At 42.9% G+C, this 12,500-nt stretch overlaps 1 protein-coding gene across 1 annotated transcript in view; it reads left to right on the top strand.

The window, feature by feature from the left end:
* LOC148014300 (protein CHROMATIN REMODELING 35-like) overlaps positions 1–10,531 on the top strand; it is an 81,616-nt gene extending 71,085 nt beyond the window's left edge. Inside the window, exons 3-5 of the mRNA XM_087666603.1 lie at positions 6,865–7,448; positions 8,094–8,246; positions 8,584–10,531. Of these exons, the coding sequence (XP_087522729.1) occupies positions 6,865–7,448; positions 8,094–8,246; positions 8,584–10,488 (2,642 nt within the window). The 3' untranslated portion in view covers positions 10,489–10,531. The remainder of the gene's footprint in view (positions 1–6,864; positions 7,449–8,093; positions 8,247–8,583) is intronic.
* The last annotated feature ends 1,969 nt before the right edge of the window (positions 10,532–12,500 follow it).

Raw genomic sequence — 12,500 nt, 5'->3', positions numbered from 1 at the left:
TAGGAAACTTTGAACTACCAACATCGATAAATGAATTTGTAGCAAGAGAAAAATGCTCACTATCTCTCGCAAGGAAGGCTATTACCGAGGCACCAAAACAGCAAGAAGGCTACAATGTTATCGAAGAGGCTTTTCAGTAAACTTAGGAGCAGTTATGTCATCCATCCTCGACAACAAGGATGGCCAAGGCCCTCAATGATTGGCCTCCAAGTGAAGCTTTGCTTGAGGAAATTTGCAATGGTAAGTGGCTTCATCTCTCTCTTCCCCAAGCTTGGCATTTTGAGTCCTCTAGTTGAGGAATATGTGCAAAACATTCTCAATCAAGTGAAGGGTCCACAATTGAACCCCAATATCTACTAGTGTCAATTGTCACCTAGTGTTGGACATTCTTGTCATTGTTGACTCTTGTAGCCCACGACTTTTGGTTGAAGTTAAAGGCCATGCTATTAAAGGGGCCATAGTGGATGGTGGCTTGGGAGTTAACATATTTAACATAATGCCTAAAATGTCACTTTTAACATTAGGGCTTACAATTACTTGACCCGCCCCTTTTACCATTCACATAGTAAATATTTGGGAAGTGCAACCCATGGGATTGGTTGAAGGGGTTCTAGGGCACATACAAGGCCTCCAGTTCCATATGTCCTTCCTGGTAGTAGACATTCCAGCCATGGAAGGATTGTACCTATTCCTTATTGGCTGCCCATGGTTCCACATAGCTAGGGACCTAGGGTATGCCAAGATTGGGACATGGATGAGCTATGGTTTAAGTATGTCAAGGTGCTAACACCACTGCAATTAGAGAAAGGGCTCGACTTTTCTTCTATCATGGTACTTGTTGTGGAAGCTGCCACACCCACTCGCCCAAGTAGCCCCCATTCCTTAGATGACTCCGCCCTCTTAGATTGGCTAGGGGGATTCTCATGCCATATGGTGCAAATAAACAAGTTTCCCCTTGCCACTCCAAATTAAAAAAATCGACCATTGCAAAACTCTAACCTAAAAACCCATCTGACTTCTAAAGACAGTCTCTCAAAACCTAGAGCTTAATACCGCAAACATAGAAAACTCTTCAAACAATCACTTAGAGGATAGCACTGACATAGAAAATATAGAGTACCTTGATTCACAGAAATCTGTGGGATCCCAACTCAAAAATTCCTTGGATTTTGGGTAGGTTGATCCATGGGAACTAGATACTCTTCACTTTGATCGCCATCAAGACAAAGGAAGCCATCTCTTACCTGAAACATGTCAAGTGCAATGGAAAGCACCCTCTCAACATCACACCATTAGATGCACTAGTAAACTGACCGCACCTTCTTTGGAAGAACCTAGAACTGCAGACATGCATGCTGAATATGGTAAGCTACCAGCATCTTGGCTGAGTGACACTATTGCAACACAAAAGATTGATGATACCCTTGACCATGATCTAACAGTTCTTATATGGGAAGTAGAACAAGGGCAACTGTTGGAGCTGGAACGATTCCAAGACATGCTGTGGGAGTACAACATTGGCAGCCTAGAAGTCCTGAAACCCATCTTGCTAGTAGCATGGCTATGGGAATTCCCTTCTCATCTTGAAAAGGTAACCTCTTTTTTCCACTCCTTTGATATTTTTGCATGGATCTACAAGGATCTTCTAGGCATTCTTCCTTAGCATGGCTGACACTGTATTCCACTCCATAGTGATGTTTGTCCTGTATGAGGGCGCGTGTATAAGCTTAACCCTAAATATACATTAGAAGTTAAGCAAGAATTGGATAGAATGCTCGATGCAAAGATTATCACACCCATAGAGAACTCAGAATGGCTTGCACCTATCGTAATTGTTCCTATAATGAATGGAAAAATCCAAATTTGTGCTGATCTTTGAGAAGTTCATTAACAAGGCCATGATTAGCGATGGTTTTCCCTTACCTTACATTGATAGAGTATTGGAAAATGTGGCTGGTCTTCTGAGGTTGATGAATCCTTCAAGTATTTTAGATGGCGCCTTACTTAAGCACCCATCTTAATCACCCCTGATTGGACTAAGACCTTCAATGTCCACATGGATGCAAGCCTTATAGCAGTAGTAGGAGCCGCCCTCACACAACCAGATTCCTCAGCCAACATCAATTGCCTATCTACTATGCTAGTCATTTTCTCAACAAGGCCGAACGTAATTACTCCACAATTGAGCATGAAAAATTGGCTGTTGTTTACGCTTGTATGAAATTTCAACATTATCTTTTAGGAGCCCACTTTGTTGTTATTTCAGATCATTAGGCTTTAAGATATTTACTTAACAAATCTCAACTTTTTGTTTGTGTTTGTAGATGGTTGCTACTTTTGCAAGAATTTGATTTTGAGTTATGGATGTGTCCGAGAAAACACCATAATATGGCTACCATCTTAGTTGTGTCACGAGCAGAGAGCACCATCATTCGAAGGTCTCGACCCAAATTTTCTAGTTAGCAAGCTCTTTAGGATTACTTGCTCGTTGTTCCAAGTGGATGTAGTATCAACCTAGTACAAGGATATCAAAGACTTATTGGCTCATGGCTTATTTCTGCACCAAGTGTCCACAAGCGACAAGCCTCTGCCTCCACTGTTGCAGCCTTCTTTTACTCCCATGTGTTCTTTCACTATGGTTTCCCCCTCAGTATCATGACGGGCCGTGGTATACACTTTAATAATGCTCTTATCAACGATCTTCTTAGTCATTACAAGAATTTCCATTGGCAATCTTGTGCCATCCATATGCCAATGGCTGAGCAGAGAGCACCAACAAAACATTGTGTCACCTCCTCCTCCGCACATGCCACTCACATCCCCAACATTGGGATGATGAGGCTTTGCTTGGTTGCTTATGGACATACTGCACGACACACAAGGCCACATGGCACACACCCTTTTAGCTTGCATTTGGCCTGGAAGCAATCATGCCATTCAAGTTTGCCACCCTCACACCTCGCCTCCTCTAGCATCTTGATGTTGTGACACTCCTCTCCGAGCCCTCGCTGCATTTGCATCTTTTGGAAGACACCCACATCCATGCTGACCAAGCTCTGAAGGCCATCCAACAACAATGGAAGGTTTGGCATGATCGCCATCTCCAAATGCCAAGCTTTCACATCAGATATCTAGTCCTTATCTACAATGCTAACTACCTTGCCAAAGATACGACCATCTTGCTAGACACCTCCCATTCCATGCCGTGGAGTCACATTGGATAGAGCCATTTCATATTGTCAAGCACGATGACCTCGTCTACCAAGACCACGTCCGAGGAGGCCGCACCATGGTCAGATTAGAGCCATTATCACGAGACATCGAAGATTCACCACTAGGCATATGGGTGGAGTGGTTAGGGACCACATTATAGTTGAGATCATGTATAGACCTTGAGATCAGCTACAACCTACAGATTCCACCACATTTTTCTGTACATAGTTCTGTTAGATTTGGGTTTCCTTTTCTTTCTATTAATGGGACAACACTAGACATGGTTGTACTCTAGTGTAGTCCCATCATAAAACTATTCTTAGCATTGTTTCATAGGCCGCCTACTTATTTTAATGTTTTCTTCACCTTATTGATGAGATGACGTTAGACATGGATATACTTTGGATATTGTTTAGGCCACTTACTTATTTTAATTTTATCTTCGCCTTACTAATGAGATGACATTAGACATGGATGTACTTTGGATTTTGTTTAGGCCACTTATTTTAATGTATCTTCGCCTTACAGATGAGATGACATTAGATATGGATGTACTTTGGATTTTGTCTCATAGGTCACATTGGCCTTATGTAGACGTTAATCTCTCTCTCTCTCTTTTTTTTCGTAAACTCTCTCTCTCTCTCTCTCTCTCTCTCTCTCTCTCTCTCTCTCGCGCGCGTGCAAAACAGTTGCCTTGCCACACCATATGTTGAAGCATCCCCCATCTCTCTCTCCCTCTCTTTGCTTTTGGGAGTGTGCCCATCATACTTTGCATATGCATGGGCATGTACCTTAAATTTTTACTTTCTCTAAAAAGAGAGAAAAAAGAGGAAAAAAGAAAGAGAAGGGAGAAAGAAAAGAAAAGGAAGGAAAGAAAAAAAGAGAAGAAGAAGGACAAAGAAAAACAAAAAAAGGAATTTAAAAAATGGGGGACCACACTTGACAAACCACCCTACCCTCCCTACCCCCAACTTTCCCTATCCGACCCCATCCCACTCAGCCTTGCCCTACTGCTTGCCCTGACCTGCCTTCCACCTGCCCTACACCCACCTTGCTCCCCAACCTACCCCCCCCGCCCTGCCCTCTTGATCCACCCTCTCAACCAGCCCCACCCATAGCTGCCCCCACTGCCTGCCCGAACCCACCTTCCTAACCTCCCCGTCTTGTTTCCCACCGACCTGCCACCTCAACATCCCTGCCCAAAACCACCTCGACCCAGCCTTGCACTCCCCAGGCCACCTTGCCCCACCCAGAAAAACAGAGGAGGAGGAGGAGGAGAAGAAGAAGAAGTAGAAGAAGAGGGAGGAGGAGAGAAAGGAAGGAAGAAAGAAGTAGAAGTAGTAACAAAAGAAGAAGAAGAAGAAGAAAAAAAAGTAGACAAGTTGTTCCTATGCTACCATGGAGTTGTCAACAAGACCCATTGTACCATCAGCAAAGCCATTTGAGGCTCTCAACCTCAATACAACTCCCATGTTGTCCATGGCATTGCTAGTAATCTCTTTTGGGCAACCCACACTTTCAGTGGCACTTCTTAGCTCTCCCACAAGTCACATGGTCTTTGCCGCTTCTCTACACACCCGCGTTGTGTTTGAGCACATTCATTCTACGAGTATGCTAGGCATTGGCCCTTCTCCTCAACCTACTCCTATTGAGATCCGATATTCCTCTCGCCCCATCCCATCGGCCCAATAAAAAATCTCTTGGGTGCCCTCTCTCAAACTCCTCGCACTTTAGCATCCTCAGGTTCTTCATCCGAATGAGATAAGGACAAGGTCAGCTCCTCGACAGACACTTCTATGAGCATTGGTGGTGACACTAACAATGAAACTCAGCTCAGCTGGTGGTGGCCAGGACCTTAGCTGAGCAAAGTGCAGCTCTCATACCAAATGTGAGAGGTGAGAGGATGCATGAGGATCGAAGCTCAAGCTCAGCTGCAAGTACAGTTGACAGTGAAGAGAGAGTGTGTGTGATAGCACGACACCCAATACAATAATTAAAGAGTTTGAAGTGCAAGTACAAAGTGCAAGCCTTAAACCTTAGGGTTGTAAGAGGGTGTTCACACCCGAAGGGTGTAAAACACGATAAGTGCCCAAACTGTGTAACATAGGCACATAAAATAAAAGGAAATAAATCTGGGGGAAAAAACCTCTCGTAAGGAGAGTTAAAAGTGCCCCAATGTCCTACTAAGGATTACCAACACTCCTCTGTGAGCGTAGGTGTGAGTTGTACCCAACACATATGTTGTTCGATGTAAGTCATTTGAAAGAATGCTTGGGACAAGGCGAGTAGATAGTCCGTAAGGAAGCCCCATGACTAGAAATGTATGGCTCAAAATATTCCACTACAACTCCAAGTGCTCCTTGACTATGGGACTAAATGATCCCGAAGGATTGTTTATCGTCAAGTGGAAACACCGTGCACTTTGGAGGTGTAGGCAACATGGAAGTCAGTTCACTCAGTCTACAGTCACTTTCTTGGCTTCATTCCTGAGGATATTGCTGGGACAGCAAGGAGGAAACTCGAAGTGTTACATGCATGGACCTCCGAGATGGGCATCAACAGCATTTGCAATAGGCTTGGTTCGCATTGAGACTAGGGGTGGATGTGTCCCTAAACTAGGGTACTGTTAAGGAGGATATAAAAGGACCATGGATCTCATTTCTGTGATATCTTTTATGATCACCATACTTGGACTCTAGGCCCTAAGGCCATTGCATCTGCACGCTAGTATGGTGTAGTTGGTGGTATGAAACACCAGCCCTTGTGACATGAGTGTTGTGATCTGAGTGTGGTCCATTATTTTGTTGGACTCCAAGTTGGGGCTGAGCTGGTTTTGGCTCCATGGTTGGGAGTTGAGTCTATTATCCGTTTCCTCATATTTCACCCTACCATAGATAGGGATTATGTGGTGTCTCATGTGCAAGTTAGATCCTAGAAGGAAGTTTCATTGGAGCACTTGACAATAGGAACGAGTCTCTCCAAAACCACACTCTTCGATCCGTTGAAATCCTCAAACACGTTTTCTCTCTTAAACTAAGGCACCAAGGGTAATCCAACCAACTCCAAACATTGTAAAAGCTCTGTGGCAGTTAGCAAGAAAAATAGTTGTGCCTTCCATGCAGTCCTCGGTTGCATGGGGTAACATTTTCCTGCAAAGCTCTCAAGTCATCCTTAATATGCCACATTTGTTTCTGATATACTTGGGATTTAGCAGCATGAACAGATGGCATTCACATCACCAAGTCTTGGACCAGACAGCACACAGCAAACAATCACACAATCACATACCATTACCCCCTACCCCACCCCCTGGGGCAAAAAACAAAACAAAACGAATTTCTGATAGAGGTGAGCCTAAATCCTATACTGGGACTCTACAGAGACTCAAGTTAGATAGAACCAACAAACTACATACATGCATGAGCAATTAAGGTATGTAGCATTTTTAAGATTGAGCTGGAGCAAATGCAGCTTCTGCAAAAAATTTCATCTGTTCTTGCTTATTTCACAAGAGAGAATCGAGAAAAGAACCAGTTTTCTATATGAGTCTTTAATTGGGCACCAAAGGTGCTATTAGAATGGTAGATGTTTGATTGACCTGAATGTGTTTACTTTCTTCAAAGACCTGAGGTGTTGTTTCTACTCTTGCAGATGATCAGCATAAGGAAAGAGCAAAAACATCAACCTATGGAAGCCTGACCGAAGATGTCAGTAAGCTGTCAAGCATGTGCATCAGCACTATAAAGGATGTGAAGACCATAATGAAGAATTCACCAATTAAATGGGCCCCACAACCTAAGAAAATGAAGCGGAATCGATCTCATGAGATCTCTTCCAGGGCAAGCTGCCAAGCAAACTTGGGATTACAGACTGACTGCAGTGTATTAAGAGCTGAGGTTACAGTACCAGCCCATGTCTGCTCTGTAATAGAGAGGCTGGCACGCATTGGGGTGACAGTTGATGAATGTTACAAAACCTTAAATGTTGCAGGACCTCTTACAGACTTGAATATTAACCATTCCTCTACAGAGTTGAGTCAAGCTAAAACTATTACACCGGGACAGCTTGTGGAACACAGCTCAGTGTGGGTGGGAGTCCAAGACACTTGTGAAGATGATGAGGAATTAACACCTTTCAGTTTGCTTAATTGCCAAGAAGATGCTAAGATCGAGTCTGACGATGATGGTCTAACATACATGTGGCAGGATATGGCATTTTGTCGGCAATGTGTAGAGGTGAGGTTCTCCCACCAGCCTAACAATCAATCTTCTGGCTATAGTTTATAAACTTTTTCTAATTTGACAACTTCAGACTAATATCATTGAAAAACAATAGGATGTTTTTAGCAAGATACAATCATGACCTTGAAACAGATTGAAAATAAAATGTAGGGTAAAACCACCATGTTATCTATGTGCCCAGATTTTAGTTTTAAATTAGAATGGCTGTTGAAGATCAACTTTATAAGCAATTTTAAGAAAACTGAATCAAACAACAGTAACCATTTTATAACAATGGCACTAGGAAGGTCTGTGGCTCGCTCCAAAGCAGGGGTCATCCAAAAATTAAAAAACCTAACTGCTGTTGATCAAATTGTAGAAAGTAAAGAGCCAACTAGAGGCTCTTTCATATTAATTATCCTCTATTTTAATCAAATTCCTCCATGTAGGGTGCAGTCCTATGTAGCGCTCACCTGCATGGGTTGGACTATACACCATGTAGGCTGCAGTCCTATGTAGCACTCACCTGTATGGATTGGACTATACACCGAAGCATCTTTTTTTGCCTCCCTAATTGCCACATGCTGTTTTGTTTTTTTTTAATAATATAATTTTTTGGGTGCATCTGATTGGACAAATACTGACTTTTCTCTTTACCAGGGGCAAGATGAAACAGAAGATCCTGAACCGGACCCAACTGTACAAGGGTGCGATCATCATTTCTATTTGAAAAATGACATGGGCTTGGTATGTGAAGTATGTGGGCTTGTCGGGCAGGATATTGAGACAATCTTCCAGATAAGCTGGGGAAATGTAAGTTTGATGACATTAATCTTGATTATGTTGCACACTTGTGCATGCAATTAATGCAGGTCTATTCATTTCATCCCTATGATAAATTTCCTAGGTCACATATGTAGCCTCTTTGATAATTGCTGATTTGAAAAAACTGGTATAGTGCTTGCAGAGGTAATTCTTGTGTTCAAATATTCCCTCAAACCAGCTACTTAGAAACAATAGTTTGGAGCTTTATGGATCTACACTCATAGAAGTTCAAGATTTCATTTGTATGACAGTCCTTTTGGCTATGATTTTAGTGCTATCCTGTGGCCTAAACTGAGACTGTTTGATATATGCTACTTGAGGACAGGTGCATAAGAAAAAGCACCGCAAGCATCTGGTTTCTGAAGATGAGTTTGATGAACGTTCTTTGAAAGACCTGATTGATAAGGAAAGTGCACATAAAAATAACCAAAACCAGAAAATCATTGCAGTTCATCCACAATTTAAAGGATTGATGCATTTGCATCAGCTTGATGGCTTTGATTTCTTGGAGAAAAATATAGTTGGGGATGAGCCTAGCGGTTGTATCCTGGCACATGCTCCAGGAACAGGGAAAACGTTCCTAGTTATTGCATTCTTACAGAGCTTTTTGGAAGCTTATCCAAATGAAAGGGTATTGATTATGGCACCCAAGGGTATGTTGCTTCCTTGGGTCAAAGAATTTAAAAAATGGAATGCAGAAGATATTCCCCTATTGAACCTTTACGAGAATAGTAGCTCAGGTAAGACTTTGGGAGAGAGCAGTGATTGGGGAGATTCTTTTGATGTCAATGCAAGCAATTCACTGAGAGTTTGGCAATGTCAAAGAGTCAAAGAATGGCAGAGGACCAGAAGCATCCTCTTTGTAAGCTATCACCACTTTTCCAGTCTAGTGAAGTACAGAACAGGAAATCCTATTTGCATGGAGTTGAAAAAACTACTCCTAGAAGTTCCTGGGCTTCTGATACTGGATGAAGGGCACATAACCAGGAATAGTGATACCCAGATCCTCAAAGGCCTCATGCATGTTCACACCAAAAGGCGCATTCTCCTATCTGGAACACTGTTCCAGAACAACTTTGAGGAGCTATTTACACTTTTCAAGCTAGTAAGGCCAGATTTCTTGAGAAGTAATGCTAGTTGTGCACGGATCATCTTAGATTCTCTTCTTGATCACAATGCAAAGGAGTCACATGGGCATGCCAAGACTGTTGATTCAAAATCAGGCAGCAAGAGGCATACTGCAGAGAGTCTGGAGCAGAGGATGTTTGTTGAATGCTTGGGAGATAAAATCCAGTTTGGAAGCATAGATGAACAAAACCAGACAATTAAGCTTCTGAAGCAGCTAACTGATCCGTTTGTTCACTGGTACAGGGGTCAAGTACTGGACAATTTGCCAGGATTGAATGATTACACCGTTTTTCTATCACTAACCAAAGCACAAGAAAAGGCTTTTGTCTCACTACAGAAACAAGCACCAAACAAGATGGAAAGGGAGATTAAATCTGCCCTAATCTGTGTTCATCCATCCTTATTGAAACTTAAGGTGGATTGTACACAACAATCTCAAGAGAAAGATGAATCTCCTTCTGCAGCTGGACATGGAGCAGAGCTGAGCCTTATGAATGATGAAGACCCTAACCTTGGTGTAAAGACAAAGTTTGTTCTTGACATGGTACTGTTATGCCACCACTTGAACGAGAAAGTACTGGTATTCAGTCAATACTTACAGCCATTGTCTCTGCTAGAGAAAATTATGATAAATTACTTGCACTGGGCAGAGAATCGACAATTGTGGAGGCTTGAAGGTAACACACCAGCTGAAGTCAGGGAAAAGATAATTGAGAGTTTCAACATGGATCCTGATTCAAGGGTACTGTTTGCTTCTATTAAAGCTTGCGGCGAAGGCGTATCACTGATAGGTGCCTCCAGGATTGTGTTCTTGGACTTGACATGGAATCCTGCAGTTACACAACAGGCAATTAGCCGAGCATTCAGGATTGGACAGAGTAAACGAGTCTATGCTTATCGTTTAGTGGGTGCAGGAACATTGGATGAGGAGATTCACAGGTCAGCATCAAAGAAGGAATGGATTGCCAAGGTTGTCTCTCATGCTAGTGATGAAACAAACTTTGACTTGTATTCAAAGGAAATTGATCCTCAGCAAGAGGACTTGATATTTGAGAGCCCAGAACTGAAAAGGCTGGTTAAAAAATGCTACAAAAATTCCTAGATTAGGCTTCAGGATGAAAGGATTCTGAATGTGTAGCCTGAGATGTCCCTTGTTCAGTTAAATAAACTGCATTTCATGGCTCTAAGTATATACTTATATTGATTAAAAACCAATTTGGGACTTTTAAATGCAGATTAAAATGTTATATACTGCACGTTTGTTGGGTGGCAGCTAGTGCCTACACAAAATTCAGCCTGAGACTTATGTTCTCGAGTCATGCGAACTGCAGTCTTAGGGTTGTGCAATGATCAAGAATCGCAGTCTATCACGTCTGTCACCATGTCACAGATGATGGACCATCAATTCTGATGCTCACAACGAAGTTGGAAAGACAAAATCTGGAGCAAAGAGACAAAAGGGCTTGGCGCACTGGTATCCCTCCTCACGACTATGTTACGATAGGTAGTGAGTGCTCTCTGGGAGAATATTGGACTACTTTGACTGTGCTGCTGCTGGCAAACACCCGCTAGCACTGCTGGGCTGCTGCCACCCCCTTCTTCCCTGCCCCCGCACCACTTTCTTGCTGCTCCCCTTAACAGTGTTAGGAAACTCAAGAGAGTAGATAGGTCCCTTGCCCAAGGGCCACAGGAGGTTGGATAGGTGGACATAGACTATTATACTTCCCTATTTGGTTTGATGATGAGACCTCCAAGCTTTGAGAGGGATAGACAGATTGTGTGGCACAGTACCAATAGAGTGGCCAAAGAGCATGAGGAGACACTTGATGGCCCCCATCCCAGAGGAGGAGATGGCAGAGGCTTTATTGGCATTACCATGAGGGAAGTGCTTGGGAGATTATGGATTAAATATGGATCAGCATAGGACTTCTAGCAACATTTCAAGAGATCATGGCATCAAGAGATACTAGAGATGCTATTTGACAGATTGATTTGCCTTATCCCAAAAGGCAGTGGAGAAAATTGGAGATCACCCAATGAAGATCGATTACTTTGCTTGGAACAACATGTAAAATCCTAGCTAAAATGATGAGTCTCAAATTCTCTCTCTTAATGCTAGACCTCACTCACCCTACTCAGATTGGTTTTGTTCGGAAGTGCACCATCCTAGACAATATTTTCACCTTTTGGGAGTCCACATCTCTTTCACAATCCAAGGGATAGGATATCATCGTTTTGCATTTGAGAAGTCTTATGATAGAGTTGATTGGGAGTTCCTAGAGTGTACCATGCTAAGGAATGTGGAGATGGTAGCCTGGGATGTCACCATTCAATTAGATTAGGGGCAGTTTGGGGATCATTGACTCAAACAGTCAAAGCCAAGTGGCAACGGTGAATCTCATTGTGAGGGGCCTCCTTTTGGGAGGGAAACCATGGAGGAAGCTACTCCTATGGAGATTAGAGACCATGGCTCCTGCTCATGGAGGTCCATGGCAGCCTAGCATACATTGAATATTGTAGCACATCCATGCTATTGGACTTGAGAATAGTTTTGAGGTCAGATTTGTTGCATCTATTATATAGGCATGGAGACTAGTATCTGCAACACGGTCACTGCTGAAGAGAAGTTGAGGCAGCCACTTCTCTTTGACCAACTACTTAGAACAGAGAGAGGCCACACCATTCAAGAGAGGATTCACCTATCTTGGGGGAGGTTCTCTTCGCAAGTAGCTTCTACAGTGGGGGAGTGGTTTACCTTTCTTGAGCTACTAGTTCAAGTACAGAGACAGAATTTGAATCATTAGGGGGCTAGAGCCATAATGAGAGCATTAGGAAGGTGGTAACCCCTCAATGAAGGAGTGGCACAAATACCTTACAGACATCAATTGGGCTTTTCACTAGAGGACAAATCCTTCTTACATTAGTAGCCACCGGCAAAAGAGTGTATTTACTTTCTCAGTAGAGGTGGATGACAGACTCAGGCAAGAGAATTTGGTTCAAGCAAAGTTCACAGGATACTCTCGACAAAGGAGAGTTGTGGCTCATTGTGATAGGACTTGGTACTTAGACCCAGACCCTCATACTTTTATGGTGAATGACCGGAGACATTGAGCA

The sequence above is a fragment of the Lygodium microphyllum genome, chromosome 25 (genome assembly GCF_053477565.2).
Source record: "Lygodium microphyllum isolate KBCC chromosome 25, Lygodium_microphyllum_v1.1.10, whole genome shotgun sequence".
Classification (NCBI taxonomy): domain Eukaryota; kingdom Viridiplantae; phylum Streptophyta; class Polypodiopsida; order Schizaeales; family Lygodiaceae; genus Lygodium; species Lygodium microphyllum.
Note: the sequence above shows the minus strand (reverse complement) of the source record. Positions and strands in the feature narration are given on the sequence as shown.